Raw genomic sequence first — 16,855 nt, 5'->3', positions numbered from 1 at the left:
GCCATGACAAAGTCAGCAAGTTTACACCTTTCAAAAAACCTCAGGCACATCCTCCCTCATCCGGAGCTTAAGAAACAGCTGTTGCCGCCATAGCCATTTTCTGTTTAAACTACACTAGAGAGATGTGCCCTCCTCAATAGTCTTCAAAAAGCCTCAACCCACTAAGTATTCTCTTTGCAGCATCTCTTTTCCTAAGACAAAAACACTGATCACATTATACCGGTTTCATCGTGCGTCAACTGGCTAGATTTTAAAGCCACATGCATACTAACAAACAGCCTGTTTGAGGAACAAAGTACCTCATCTGAACATGCCAAGATACTTGAAAAAATAAACTCAAAGTCTCAGCAGGATTCAGGTTACAAATTTAAATTTGACACCCCATTTGTCTGAAGAATAGCTACTCGATTGAGATCATTCTTCAATCGATAAAGCACTCGCCAGTCCCATTTTCAATAAAACTATTGTAAAACATCCTCAAAATAAAATATCTGACCACCTGAAACATAATTAAATTTGTATTGAACGCTTTAGCCTCCCATCTCTTAATATAAAATACAGCTCTTGAGATTTTTATGGTGGAATATTAAAATATGATTTATGTATATCAAGGAAATCATAACTGATATAGGATGACATATTGGAAACCTTGCAGAAAACAGAAAAAAACATACTGTATACTAATGAAACTTTAATGTATGAAAATCAAAGAGTCCCAGTGTACAAAAACATTGCCTGCACCTCAAGCTCAATCCCACCCATAATGTAAACAATCTGAAACCCACTTGGATTAAGTTTGCGCTTTATAAAACTAAATTAAATATAAATTAGAAACATGTTCAGATCTAACAGACAGAATATAAATAACTGTGGGTAAATGGAAATGGCCAATGAAAGCAATTACAGAACAGTGGGTTAAGCATCACATCACTAAAGTCATGATTTTAAATTTACTAACCTTGTGGATTCACCTACAGCATGTATTATGTAAAACATTAAAAAAAATCATAACAAACATATTACTAAGACATGCTATTACCTCGCCGATTGAAGAACTCCCGTGAATATTTTCCAGACAGAGCAAACTGTCTCGGTATATTGCCCAACAATTCAATTATGTGTGCTATGTGGTCTAGGAAGGAGAGTAACGGGTGAATACAGACATGAGGGGAAGGGATTGGATGGGAAATAAAGAGAAAAAGAAAAATGAGTTAGAAAAAAAATCTGAAATAGATTCAAATAACAATATTTACAAACAAACCCATGCAAAGATTCCTAGGATCAACAGTTTTTGGCATCTTTAAGTGCAATAAGCAGAACAGTGCATGATGCACTTTTTTTGCAGCTGCTGAATGTATTGCAAGCACAGCATGTACCTGGCAAGCACACAAATACAAGCATGAAATATTCCATTTACAAGAAATTACCTACTCAGGTAAAAAATATATTTGCAACTTTGTAGGGTTGCAAAATATTTGTTAAATTCAGCGTTGAAAACTTACACAGTATTTTATTCAATGCATGGAGGCTGCCATATAGCATTTCCTTGGTGCTAACTCAGCCAGCAGAAAGAATTACATAAAACAAACATGTCATAAACGATGACGACTTCATAAAACATTCAGCTGCCTAAAACAACCCATCAGCCACATTTCTGCCTTTTTTCCTGCTAAATGGTGAGCAGATAAGCACTGCTCTTCGGTCTTTGCAGCGTTTTATTAAACATTTGGTTAGGTATTTTTATACTCAGTTTATTTATATTTATTTCATGATACACCTGCTCTGTAAACAAATATAGGCTGCTCCTTTCTCCGTTTTCACTTCCCATATAACCATATGACTTTTTTGGAATGCAATCTCGTATTCCCCATTTTTAGGTCTCGCCTGCTGACTGTGCATATGCTGTTGCTGCGAGGGGTACTGTATAAAATAAGGGGCTTAGAGCGTGCCCACTGCTTACCATTTGTTGGCTTCGTTGTCACTCATATTTGCTACCTCCTAATTAGCAAGAGCTTATAGATGTCACTTCCTGTTCTTTCGTTTAGAGTTTAGAAAAAAGGGCTATGACACAGTGTGACCGCATCATAGCACTTCCAGCCATGTTGCACAGTAGTTGTGCTCCTGTACAATATGGAAAAACAAACATTGGCAAAGTCAACAGATGTTGCTTTGGTGAGACCTAGTGGCTTTGCCAGCGCTTATTTCATAGTGCTACTTTGTAGCCCCCTGCTTACACATTCCTCTGATTCAAATTCAGCCCATCTCCCGCAGGCCTAAAACGCCTGGGCCATACTTCCTCTTTTTAGGTCTCACTACGGGCAGGAAGAGCTCTTGTCATCGAATACAACAAATGAAGTATAAAGCAGTATAGGGAGAATGAATTTTGAGTTCGCCCTTTACATCCACTAGCCTTCATCTGGTTTTCACGTTTTGCCAATGTTTAGATTGGTGGCATTTTGGGGATAGTTGTGTCGCCTCATATGTGTTCATGTTACAAAGAACATTAGTCCTTTTGTTAAATTGCATATACAACTGAGACCAAGATTGTGTTCGTTGATGTATTTACTTTGATGGCGCAATAGCGTATCAGTTGCTGATTTATGGCTTTACTGTTTGTTGTGTAGATGCTTGGACCTAATGTATAATAAAAACACAGTGCTATTCACTAGCATGTTCCTTTGTTTTACTTTGCTGTCATGATAGCATGTTGTTGGATTTACAGTTGTTTGGTTCACACATTAAGGATTGAGGGCAAGCCTTTCCTAAATGTATCTACTCTGATTTATTATGTTGTGTATTACTTTTAAGTTGAACACTTCAAAGCAAATTTAGTTTGGTATTGCAAAGTCATAACACGTTTCTTTGAAGGGTACATCTTAACTGTGATTAATGCAGTCTGTTTAGCAAAGGGGCCTTTATTATAGTTAATGAAAATGATATATTTGAAACTGTATTATTACACCATGTTTATCATGCTGTGAATTGTAAGCAACTTCTATCAACAATGCACAGCTTCAAATATAATAAACCACTCTTCTATATGCAAAATGTGTACTTTATTTATAGCAGATAAATGTATGCGTTTCTCCTTGACAATGCTAATATTTGTAAGCAAGTGGTCTAGAAAATGCTTTAATACGCAAAAAATGTAACTTTTGACAAAAATGTTGTCTTACCATAACCAAACTAAAATACCAATCTGTCACACCTACCTAATGTACGTACTACCTCTGTTTCGTAATCTATTATACATACCTACAGTCGAATTACAATATCTACCATATCTAACCACCATACCTAACCTACCATACCTAATCTGTTATACGTGCCATACCTAAGCTATCATACCTACAATGACTTACAAGCCATAAGTTACTGACCTACTCTCCCTTTTTAACTACCACACCTAACCTACTACAATATATCTGCCATACATTATCTTTCATGCATACAGAACCTTACTTACCAAATCCACCTACTTATCATACCTAAAGAACAAGTTACTTACCTCCGGTAACGCTTTTTCTGATAGATACAATATGTGCCTGTGGATTCCTCACCTTGTGAATATCCCCCTTGCGTCAGCAACATTCGGAATTTTTTCTTCGTAGCACGCCGGCGTGGACGACGTCACAGGAGCACGGCATCACGCGCGACTCCGTCTGACGTCACCGAATCCTTATTAGACCCACGTCGGCGTGATGACGTCAGTTCCGCCCTTTTTTCCGTGCCTTCGAGGCACCCGGACGGACCAACAACAGCAAATATGCAAATATACAATGTACACAGTACATACAAACCAAAATCGCACACAAAGTGCGCAGCAAAATTAGCAAAATAGCAGAAAATATACACACATAAAAACCAGGTATAGCAGAGTGGACAACGGGGAGGCGGGTGGGCATGTGAGGAATCCACAGGCAGATATTGTATCTTCCAGAAAAAGCGTTACCGAAGGTAAGTAACTTGTTCTTCTGATAGATACATCTGCCGTGTGGATTCCTCACCTTGTGAATAGAGTCCCACAGCAGTCCCTACTCCCGGAGGAGGGTGTCCACTCTGCTATACCAGGAAATCTTGGAGAACTGAGCGCGCAAAGTGGCCATCCCTCCTCACCTCGGAATCCAAGCAGTAGTGCTTCGCGAAAGTGTGGAGGGAGGCCCAAGTCGCGGCTCTGCACATGTCCTCAACAGGTACACCTCTAGACAAAGCAGATGTTGCAGACTTTGCTCTAGTTGAATGTGCTCTAATACCCTCAGGAGGGTCCTTACCCGCCAGGGAGTAGCAAATCTTGATGCACAGGATTATCCACCTGGAAAGTGTGCGCTTGTGCACCGCTCTGCCCTTCTTACAGCCAGCAAAACCAACAAACAGCTGGTCGTCCATCCGGAAGTCTTTAGTTCTGTCCAGATAAAAAGACACCGCCCTCTTAGGGTCCAGACAGTGCAGTCTCTCCTCCTCCTTGGAAGGGTGAGGGGGATGATAGAAGGTAGGAAGGGTAATGGACTGTCCTAGATGGAAGGGAGTTACCACCTTAGGCAGAAAAGCAGCCCTGGTCCTAAGAACCAGTCTTTCAGCATGAATGGTCAGGAATGGGGGCTTAGAACTAAGAGCCTGAAGCTCACTCACCCTCCTTGCCGAGGTGATTGCAACCAAGAAGACCGTCTTAAAAGAAAGAAGTCTCATGGGACACTTGTGCAAGGGCTCGAAGTGAGAACCCATCAAATAGGTCAGCACAAGATTCAAATTCCAATGAGGAATAACAAAAGGAGTAGGAGGGAACTTATTAGTGAGTCCCTTCAAAAATCTTAAAACTACAGGAGACTTAAAAAGAGAAGGCTGATCCGGCAAACAGAGAAATGCCGACAAGGCCGAAAGATACCCCTTGACTGTGGCAACAGCAAATCCTTGCTGCGCCAGAGAAAGAGCAAACTGTAAAATGTCAGACAAATGAGCCTTCGGTCAACATCCCTCTCCCTACACCAAGAGACAAATTTAGACCACCTATATGAATAAATGGACTTAGTGGAGTCACGCCTGGCAGAAAGAATGACATCCACCACATCGTGAGGGAGAGAAAAAGAATTCAAGTTGCCCCGTTCAATCTCCAGGCATGAAGGTGTAATGTCTGGTTCGCCAAGAACACGGATCCAGCACAACCCGCCCACAAGAACACAACCGAACCGAAGACCCTACAATGCATCCTCCTCAACGTCCGATCCCTCCACAAACACGCCACAGAAATCTGGGACCTCCTCGACAGCACAACCCCAGACGTAGCATTCTTCACCGAAACCTGGACCAACACCACCTCAGGACCGGACATCGCCATCGCCATCCCCCAAGAATACAAGATCTCCAGGAAGGACCGCCCCATCCACCCAGGAGGAGGAATCGCCATCGTCCACAAATCCAGCCTCCGCCTGAGCACACTCCCTGACGAGTCCACAGAACTGATGGAACACCTTCACTTCAAGATACTGGCTAGCCCCACCGCCGCCCTCCGAGGAACCCTCATCTACCGACCCCCTGGACCCCGCGGACCCTTCGCCAACTCCATTACGGACATTATCTCCCCGCAGGCCATCGCATCCACCAACTACACCCTGCTGGGAGACCTCAACTTCCACCTCGACAATCAACTGGACCCCAACACCACATCCCTCCTGGACAACCTCCACAACATTGGACTCCGCCAGATCGTGACCGAGCCCACGCACTCAGCAGGACACACCCTCGACCCCCTCTTCACTACAGGAAACTCCATCACCTTCAGCCACACCACCGAACTCCCATGGACCGACCATCGTTGCGTCCACTTCACCTTCAGAACACCCACCATCCACAGACACCAGCACCTGCTTCCACAAAGAAACTGGACCAAAATCACCGATGACCAGCTCACCTCCTCACTCAACAACTCCACCCCAACCATCGCGGAAAACGACGACCCCAACACCGCAGCCCGAACCCTGCATAGATGGATCTCGGACAGCACCAACACCATAGCCCCCCTCAAGAAAAACAACAATACCCATGCCAAGAAAGCCAGATGGTTTACCACCGAACTTCGAGAGTCCAGGCGCACATGCCGCCGCCTCGAAAAGGCCTGGAGAAACACCAAATCCACAGAAGCCCACAACAACTTCAGAGCCGCCACCAACGCCCACCATCAACTCATCAGAGAAACGAGGAAAAAAGCGATTGAAGACAGAATCTCCACCCACGCACACAACAGCAAGGAACTCTTCAGCATCATCAAGGAGTTCGCCCAACCCACCAGCGAGTCTACCGACATCCCTCCCTCACAAGACCTCTGCGACAAACTCAGCATCTTTTTCCACCACAAAATCAAGAGCATCTACGACAACTTCGACGAAGACAACCAACACACTGAACCCTCACCAACCACCCCCGACACCCGGAAACCAGTGATTGATGACTGGACAGCCCTCACCACCGAAGACACACTGAAGACAATGAAGTCAATCCACTCAGGGGCCCCCACGGACCCCTGCCCCCACCACATCTTCAACAGAGCCGCCAACACCATCGCACCCATGCTCCGCCAAACCATCAACTGCTCCCTGGCGACCGCCTCATTCCCCGACGACTGGAAACACGCCGAGGTCAACCCCCTCCTAAAGAAACCCTCAGCGGACCCCACCGACCTAAAAAACTACAGACCCATCTCCCTGCTCCCGTTCCCAGCGAAAGTCATCGAGAAAGCCATCAACAGCCAACTCGCCACATTCATTGAAGAACACAACATCCTCGACTCCTCCCAATCCGGCTTCAGAAAAAACCACAGTACGGAAACCGCCCTCCTCGCCGCAACAGACGACATCCGCACCTTACTGGACAAAGGAGAAACAGTAGCCCTCATCCTCCTCGACCTATCAGCGGCGTTCGACACAGTCTCCCACCGCACCCTAATACGCAGACTCTACGATGCAGGAATCCAGGACAAGGCCCTCGACTGGATCTGCTCCTTCCTCTCCAGCAGGACGCAGCGTGTCAGACTCCCCCCTTTCCTCTCGGACCCCACACCTATCACCTGCGGAGTCCCCCAGGGCTCCTCCCTCAGCCCGACGCTCTTCAACGTCTACATGGCTCCACTTGCCCCCATCGTCAGAACCTACGGACTCAACATCGTGTCATATGCAGACGACACCCAGCTCATCCTCTCCCTATCCAACGAGCCCAACACCGCCAGACGCAACTTTCGAGAAGGCATGGAAGCCGTCGCCAAATGGATGAAAAACAGCTGCCTACAACTAAACACCAACAAAACAGAAGTACTCATCATGGGCCCAAACCCCGACGCCTGGAGTGACACCTGGTGGCCCACCGCCCTCGGAAACCCGCCAACCCCCACAGACCACGCACGCAACCTGGGAATCATCCTGGACTCCGAGCTCAAAATGGACCGCCAGATCAACTCTGTCTCATCTTCCTGCTTCCACACCCTCCGCCTCCTTCGTAAGACCTTCAAATGGATCCCCCTCGAACACCGAAAGACAGTCACTCACGCCCTGGTCACCAGCAGACTCGACTACGGCAACGCACTCTACGCCGGAATAAACAAAAACCTCATCCGCAAGCTACAGAACATCCAGAACGCCGCCGCAAGACTGGTCCTCAACCTGCCAAAACACTGCCACATCTCCCAGCACCTGCGCACACTCCACTGGCTCCCCGTCGAGGCGAGAATCACCTTTAAGATGCTCACCCACGCACACAAGGCCCTCCACGGCACCGGACCAGCATACCTGAACAGTCGACTCAAATTCCACGCACCCCAAAGGACCCTACGATCAGCCCAGCTTTCCTACGCTGTGGTCCCCCGCACCAGAAAGACCAGATCGGGAGGCCGCTCCTTCTCCTTCCTCGCGGCCAAAGCATGGAACGCCCTTCCGCTCCACCTCAGACAGACAACATCGCTCCCCATCTTCGCAAGAAACCTCAAAACCTGGCTCTTCGACAGACCCCCTCCTTGATGGAATGGAACCTGCACCCCCCCAAGCCCCCCCCCCCCACCCCTAGCGCCTTGAGACCCTTACGGGTGAGTAGTCGCGCTTTAACAAACTCCTGATTGATTGATTGGGGTGTAGAACCTGCCCCCCCCATCTGAGAGAGGAGGTCTACCCTGTGAGGGAGACAGAGCGGCGGGTGAGAGGAGAGGTGGAGAAGGTCTGTGTACCACACCCTTCTTGGCCAATCCGGGGCGACCAATATGACTTGGGCCCGGTCCTGGCGAATCTTCCTGCAGGTGGTTACATGCGTCGGATTGTCAAAACCTTATTTAAACACTTTCTGTAATTGAGTTATGCATTTGGTAAGCTCAATACAGCATATGTTTTCTAGAGACATAGTTGTCTCTTATTAGACACCCAGGTTTTTTTGTATTCACAGACTGTATACTAGGGGAGAGTAACCAGGGTATGTCTATAAATTTTTCCCCCGGACCCTCCAAACCCCGTTCTAGTTTTTCTTGTAATGAGCAGCTGCTGGCTGCGGGTCCTTGCTATATCAACTACACTTTACAGGTAGTTTCTAAATTATGCTTTTGTGAATTAGGTTCTCTTTCATTCGTTTTTTTGTCAGGTTCCCCACCTTTGTTCTCTGATCTAGGCAGTCCTATTACATGTGGGTGAGCCTGGCTCTTTTTGGCTGCTAGAGCATTGAGCACAGAACATAATCTCTATAGGGATGACAACATAAGTAACAAAACCCAGGTTCTTAGCTGGATTTTTACTTTTGAACTCCCCTTTCTTGTTCTTAGTGCGTGGCCTCCCTTATTCTGAGTTTGGTCCAGGTGAGGTGAGGTATTCTCCCCTGTCCAGATGGGTGAGTAAGGAACCATTTGGTCCTTTTCTTTAATTTTTCGAATTACATAATATGGTTTTGTATCCGATGCACTTACACCATCTTGCACTTTTTAGGTAAATTATATACCTGCTGACAAGGAGGAATGAGAAAACATATCCTTTAAAGTTGTCACTGTGTTTTTGTTTTCACTATGATTGTGATTTTCACAAGCAGTAGCAATAGTTTATAAGAACAGAGGCCCTGACGAAAGCCTAGGGAGGGTTCCCCTGTATGGCTGAAACATGTTGGCCCCTAAGCAGTTATTTGTTGATACTGTGATTTTGCGCTGTTCTGATTTTTAAATGGAAAGGAACTCACAGCTATTAAAGGTCTCTTACTGTGATTTTTCTATTCTCTTTTAACTTCACTTTTTACACTTTCACCTTTGCACTGCTTATTGTTCCAATTGGTGATCCTACGCATGGTCACATGAGCGATTGTGGGCTTGACCCCTGTCCTACCAGGCTGTTCTGGAAGTAGTCTCGCTAATCTGGAGACACACCAGCTCAGTCCTGTGGATGACCAGATGAGAAAAATCAGACCACCAACAAGATTTTGATGGTAATCCAATTCTGGATTCTGGATCTCACCTACTTTTGCAGGTGGTTACATGCGTCGGATTGTCAAAACCTTATTTAAACACTTTCTGTAATTGAGTTATGCATTTGGTAAGCTCAATACAGCATATGTTTTCTAGAGACATAGTTGTCTCTTATTAGACACCCAGGTTTTTTTGTATTCACAGAATCTTCCTCAGAACCCGAGGAATCAAGGGTATGGGAGGAAACGCGTAAAGGAGTTGATTTTTCCAACTCAACTGAAACGCGTCCCCCAAAGCTCCTTGCATCGGAAACTGGAGACTGCAGAATGACAGGCAGTGAGCATTTTCGCGAGTGGCGAAAAGGTCCACCCGAGGAGTCCCCCACATCTGAAAGATGTCGTGAACCACCTCCGGGTGAAGCCTCCACTCGTGGTCGGCAGAAAACTGCCGACTGAGACTGTCTGCACGAACGTTCAGAACTCCGGCCAGATGATTTGCCATCAGACAAATCTGGTGATCCTGAATCCAGGACCAGAGACGCAGAGCCTCTCTGCAGAGACACTGCGAACCTACTCCTCCCTGCTTGTTGACGTACCAAATCGCGGTCGTGTTGTCCGTCAGGACCTGAACCGACTGACCACGAAGGGAAGGGAGGAAGGCCTTGAGCGCCAAACGTATCGCCCGCAATTCTAGAAGGTTGATATGAAGCAACCTTTCCTCTGGAGACCAAAGCCTTTTGACCTCCAGGTCCCCCAGATGAGCTCCCCACCCGAGAGTGGATGCATCCGTTATCACTGTGGCCACTGATGGAGGAAGTTGAAAAGGCTTTCCTTGTGACAGATTGCCTTCCACACTCCACCAAGACAGATCCGCTGCAGTTTCTCTGGAGATCCTCACTGACTCCCAGAGATCTCCATTGTGCTGATACCACTGCCTGCGGAGGCACCACTGGAGTGCCCTCATGTGCAAGCGTGCATGATTGACCAACAGAATACAAGAAGCCATCAGACCGAGCAGACGAAGAACCTTCAGGACTGGAACAACCGCTCCATTGTAGAATAAAGGAATCATTTCCTGAATGTCGTGAATCCTTTGAGGTGGAGGGAATGCACGACAAACAGTAGTGTCCAGTACCGCACCTATGAACAGGTTGCGCTGGGAGGGCACCAGGTGAGACTTGGGTACATTATCGAAAAACCCAACCTGTGCAACAACTGAGTTGTCTCTTGCAGATGATGAAGCACATTCTCCGGCGACTCCACCTTGATTAGCCAGTCGTCTAGATAGGGGAACACAGGAATCCCTGATCTTCTGAGATGCGCAGCCACCACTGCCATCACCTTGGTGAAAACTCGAGGCGCAGTAGTAAGTCCAAAAGGAAGGACCGCAAACTGGTAGTGCTGCGATCCCACCGTAAAACGGAGATACTTCCTGTGCGACTTCAGAATGGGGATGTGAAAATACGCATCCTGCAAGTCGATCGACACCATCCAGTCTTCTTCCATCAGCACTTGAAGAACCTGTGCAAGTGTGAGCATTTTGAACGTCTCCTGTTTGAGATAGAGGTTCAAAATCCTGAGGTCCAGGATTGGCTGAAGCCTGCCATCCTTCTTGGGTATCAGGAAATACCGGGAGTAGCACCCCTGACCCCTTTCCTGCTCTGGAACCACCTCTATCGCACCTTTTCGGAACAGTGCCAGGACTTCTTCCTGCAGGAGAAGAAGATGGTCCTCCGAACAATAACCTTGGCAAGGAGGGTAATTGGGAGGGAACTCCTGAAAAGGAAGTGCATACCCATTTTCTACGAGATTGAAAACCCAAAGATCTGATGTAACCGATTCCCAATCCCGTAGAAAATGAGTAAGCCGACCCCCTACCGGACCCACATGATCCAGAATGGTGGATCTAGGGCTGCTTTGCTGATGTAGGTGGGGGGTGGGTATTAGAGGAGGAAGTAGAGGAAGAGGAGACTTGACGTCCACGTCCACGACCCTTCTGTCTACCTCTATAAGATTTGTACAGAGGGTTTTGTTGCTGCTGCTGTTGTTGCTGGCCTTGTCTGAAGGGACGAAAGGAGGATCTACCAAACCCTCTAAACTTCTTAGTGGTAGAACCTCTTGCCTGGAGACCCAAAGATCTTGCAGTAGCCCGGCTATCTTTGAATCTTTCCAAAGCCACATCCGCCTTCTTCCGAAAGAGGCCTGTCCCATCAAAAGGTAAGTCCATCAAAGTGGATTGAACGTCTGCCGAAAAATCAGAAGATTTTAACCACGCAGCTCTTCTGGTGGCAACACTAGAACCCATAATTCTGGCAACAGAGTCCGCCGTATCCATGTCACTCTGAATGACTAAGCGGGCAGCAGCTTGAGTGTAGGAGACTACCTCATTAAAGTTCTTTCTATCATCCTCAGGAAGCTTAGATGACAGTTGCTTCACAGAGTCCATCAAAGCATGAACATACCTCCCTAGCAGACAAGTAGCATTAGTAGATTTCAAAGCCATGCTACTTGATGAGAAAATCTTTTTAGCAGATTGGTCCACTTTTTTTGAGTCTTTGTCTGCTGGCACTTGAGGAAACGAACCTGCCGACCTGTTGGAACAAGCGGCCTGTACCACCAAGCTCTCAGGAGAAGGATGTGAAGAGAGGAATTCAGGGTCACCAGGAGCCACTCTGTAACGTCTCGCAACAGATCTAGAAACTGCAGGAGCAGTTAAAGGTCTTTTCCAAACTTCCATTATTGGTTCAGTCAAAGCCTCAGTAAATAGAAGTGTAGGCTCAATAATGGATGAGGGCGAATGCAAAACCTCTGTAAGGATATTAGGTTTGTATTCCACAGTAGGTAAGGTTAGATTAAGAACATCTGCAGCTTTCCTAATTACAATGTGGTAAGGAGCCACATCCTTTGATGGAGCATCAGAAACTGATGGCAAACCCCATTCCGGAGAAAGTTCTAGGCCACTGGCACTATGAAGGTCTTCAAAACAATCTCCCTGATCCAGAAGTTCACCTTCCTCCACTTCAGGATCATCGTATTCCTTTTCTTCTAAAAGACGCTGAGCTCTACGTCGCGACCATTCTATACGAATCGAAGTCGATGGATCCGGTAACGACTCCGATGGAGCCGGATCCGACGTCGAGAGAGGAGCTGGAACAGCAGGAGTATGAGAATCACGAATCGGCGTGGCATTTCGATTGGATTCACGAGGTCGATCCGGAGTCGGCGAAGCCGTATGCGGAGTCGACGACCTCGGTGGAGCCGCACCGAGCCAAGGTGTATAAGGCGCCGGCATAAATGGCATAAAGGGAGCCGGGCGTAAGATTGAGGAATGCCCAAATTGAAAGACAACGGACCTACGGGACCAACTGGTGCGCCGGTAGGGTACATAGCTCTATTATAGACCCCAAACATCGCATTAAGAAAATGTGAGGGGTCTTGTCCCGGACCAGGAAAAGGAGGATACGAACCAATTGGCTGTTCCGGAGGAGGTCGTTCCGGCATCGGTTCATCCTGTCCTTCGAGATTGTCAGGGACTTCCACTGGAGTCTGAGCTCGAGGAACTTCTACTTCAACCTCATGATCCGAAGAATGATGTGATTCCGGATCAGGTTCTTGTTCCGGAGTCGGGGAACCTTGAAGAGATTTTAAAGGAGAAGGAGAAACGAAATCCTTATGATGTCTTCGGGATTTTTTCTTTGAATCCGAAGAATCTTTACCAGAATGATGTCTAGAACTATGTTTCCTCCTCTTGTGTTTCTTCCTCGAGGAACCTGAAGCATGACCCGAAGCCGACTTGGATCCGGACCTCGATCTCTCTCTAGACCTCGACCTCGCTCTGGATCTCGACCTCGAAGCCGACTTCGACCTCGACTTCGAACAGGACTTCTGTCTCGACTTCAAGCGTCTCGACGTCGACCTTGATGATCTTTCAGCTTCTCTTCCCTTTACTTTTGCTAGAAGATGTTTAGCTTCACGTTCACGCAAAGCCTTAGGATTCATTTTGAAGCAGGATCGACAGTTTTTAACGTCATGGTCTGATCCTAGGCACCATAAACAATCACCATGTGGATCGGTGATCGACATCATGCGAGCGCATGACCCACATTGTTTGAATCCTGTCTTCCTCGACGACATTCTCGACGAAGAAGGAATAATTAAAGACTAAATAGTAACACTATAATAGTAGAAGATACTAAGTATCGCAGAAGATCCCAGAAACCGTTAGCGTCGACGACGCGGAAAAAAGGGAACTGACGTCATCACGCCGACGTGGGTCTAATAAGGATTCGGTGACGTCAGACGGAGTCGCGCGCGATAGCGTGCTCCTGTGACGTCGTCCACGCCGGCGTGCTACGAAGAAAAAATTCCGAATGTTGCTGACGCAAGGGGGATATTCACAAGGTGAGGAATCCACACGGCAGATGTATCTATCAGAAAAACCATGTTACCTACTAAACCTGCCCAACCATACCTAACCTCTGCAGTGGGTCGATACACTCACAAACGTTCAACTGGAGCATATCACCAGGCTATGCTTTGTTCTTTTCCAGGCAATGCTCTTTCCCCAATCAGTACACATTTGTCCTTGCTCATCTTTGTAAGTCACATGTCTTAAAACTAACGCACTGAAGGAGTCTCAGATGATGCCATCTCACATTACGTGTGTCACTTTGGGATGGGCTCTTACCTATTCCCTTCATATGCATTTGTGACTGTATTATGTATAAGCAGACATGTTTTAATTGAACAATCTCAGGGACACAACATCAACTTCTTCAGAAGCTTGTGGACGTTGGATGTGCCCATACTAGTTCACTTGCACTGTTTCTAGAAATAGTGAGCGTACAGTCTCTCAACCAAACCAGTTTACTACAAGAGGTAACCAAATGTAACTTTTGAATTTGGCTCTGCTCCATCAAGTAAGCCCTCCTCACAATTATGGATTCCACCACTTCTCAACTACCTGGATAGCCCTCCACCCAAGTTCCCTTCAGTTCCAGTGACTGGGCTTTGAAAATAGTCTGCAGTGGTGCAACCAGAGGAAAACATCATCCTCCACAACTGCTTTGTCCGCAAAGGTCACACGGAATAAAGAAGTGGCTATGTTGCCGGCTGGGTGACTCCAGTTATTCAGGAGCACCAATACCTTAACACCACAGCTCAAGAAGATTAATCAGTAATCATGAATTTCTGCCTCCAACGCCTTAAATCTCAATGGTTGTCTAGTGCTGCTGCCCTCTGAAACACAGCCAGTTCCTTTTTTATCATCATGGTCTTCTAGGTTTCATGGCAGGATTCATGACAAAATAGTAAACAGTGTCCCTTAACAGAAACCACCTTCAATTTTATTCCACAGTGCAGCATTGCATCTGATAGGTCCTCTGCCCCAGTAACTGTAACTATGCTCTATTCACTCATTTTAGAACTCTTGTAGTAAGATGGTAAATCTGCCGAATACATGGGCCAAACATCTCCTCCATGTCATTACAAAGGGTAAACAATATTCCTTAATTTACCTTCTGCAGCCTTTCTGGAAGTCAAGTCCTGGGAGGCACAACGCTTGTACATTGGACCCTCACCTCAAATTATAGCGATAACAGTCATGCATAGATCCTTCTGATGTTCACCTACACACAGTTCCTAAAATAACAAGAAACCAGACCTTACCCAGTGCGCTCCGCCACTGTTCTCTGTGCTCGTTCGTAACATCACCCTAGTTGAAGCCTGATCCACAGCCGATACTTTCCCTGATAACTTATCCATGTTAGAAACATTGACATTCACTGACTTCTTTACGGCCACAGATCTTGCAGTCAGATATGTGTGAAGAACATTAGTAGATCTGAGGAGCAACTTCTCTCTTTCTGATCAAACCCCTCCTCCTCAGATTTCTCCCCGCACGCATTTGTCAGTGACCGGTAATACACTTTAAAAAACTCTACATTGTTTGTTCCACTTTCTCCACAGCCAAGAAAAACTAATAAGCCCCGGCGCAGGACAGTAGGTGCTACCTAGCACTCCTCTCCCCAGAGAATGTCCTCATGTAAGACTCCATGTCACAGGTGTGGCAGTCAGCCACCACAGAATAAAATCATCACACTTATGGTTTGTGAAAGGCCCTAGAATCCCCACTTGCTACGGTGCTGGCACTTCAAAAGGAAGAAGCCGCCAGTCAGGACAGTTCTGCTTTCTCCAGGCTCACTAAATGCCAGGAAAACATGACCTTGTTTAGCAGCGGTGTTACAAAGGAGATACATCTCGCTCACTTCGTGTCTGTCCAAGGACAAGCTGACTCTACCTAGTGTTCCCAGAAAGCCACTACCAGTCTCAGTGATCGTCACTCCAGAATGCAATCACTGCAGAGGAGAGCATACCACTACGTTTACTGTTCTTTCTGGGCTGACATCTCACTTATACCAGTTCATTCCGGGTAGCGTACCTCTGGACCCGGAGAATGGTCTGGGGAGTAAGATTAAGTGTGCCGGTTCCCTCAATGCAAGACAAAAAGTATCAATTAGAGGTGCTCCATGGCTTTGCAGCTATCCAGCGAGAAGCCGGCTATCGCTCAATAAGCCGGCCATATGTCCTTTCCAAGAGGTACAGTTCCTAGGCTTCTTGGTCACTACTACGTCAGGGCCAAGGTAAGTCGGTCAGCAACAAACTTGCAAAAAGCAATACGATACTTTTACTGGCCCTCCATTAGGATGCCGGCTCGTAACCTGGATTTCCACTTGTATCAATCAAAGTTATGTTCCCTAGCCATTAGCATCTTTGGACTTTCTACTACCTCAACGGTGCCCATCTTCCATGAGATGTCTTTTACACCAACCACTAGTCCCTAAATCCAGATGCTGATTTTCTGATGGATGACTGACATTTAAGTCTGAATCAAGAACATTTTAGAACTCAAAGCAGATGCCAGTCAGAAGTGCTGGGGCATTCTTGCAGTCCTTTAGCCATGGTGCTTAGGGAAAGCAAACCGCTAGAAAGAGATAGCTGCACATCAAAGTCTTAATGCTTCATGCTGGATGATGCGGCTATGAATCTAGCCTCGGATAGGGAAGGGATGGACAACATCTTGGCTGGCTCTTTTGTCAATCTGCTGGGTCGACCCCATTTCAAGTCCCTTTTTGATAATGAAAGGAACGTTTGGCACTACTATCTGGACACTTACATTTCTCTCAAAGCACAACACATCGCCGATCTAAGTAACCAAGTTTCTAATTGGCACTCTCATTTTCTTTTAGACAGCAACACATTGATGCTATACAGAGAGGTTTTCTAGGACTGGGCTTATCAAGTAGGCTCCTTTTGGTATTGAACTGATGGCCTAGAGAAGGAATCATCAAGTCCCTCTCTTCTTCGGCTGGCGCCCCGGTGATATCTTCCCCGGTTGCCTTTCTAAAGGATTGGATTACTCTTTGACTCTATTGAATTACCCACT

At 46.6% G+C, this 16,855-nt stretch overlaps 1 protein-coding gene across 2 annotated transcripts in view; it reads right to left on the bottom strand.

The window, feature by feature from the left end:
* SRPK2 (SRSF protein kinase 2) overlaps positions 1 to 16,855 on the bottom strand; it is a 704,996-nt gene that overhangs the window by 18,906 nt on the left and 669,235 nt on the right. For both annotated transcript variants that reach the window (XM_078680403.1, XM_078680411.1), the window contains one exon: positions 1,040 to 1,132. In XM_078680403.1, coding sequence (XP_078536529.1) covers positions 1,040 to 1,132 — 93 coding nt within the window. The remainder of the gene's footprint in view (positions 1 to 1,039; positions 1,133 to 16,855) is intronic.

The sequence above is a fragment of the Lissotriton helveticus genome, chromosome 1_1 (genome assembly GCF_964261635.1).
Source record: "Lissotriton helveticus chromosome 1_1, aLisHel1.1, whole genome shotgun sequence".
Taxonomy (NCBI): Eukaryota; Metazoa; Chordata; class Amphibia; order Caudata; family Salamandridae; genus Lissotriton; species Lissotriton helveticus.
This window is presented reverse-complemented; position numbering and strand designations above follow the sequence as displayed.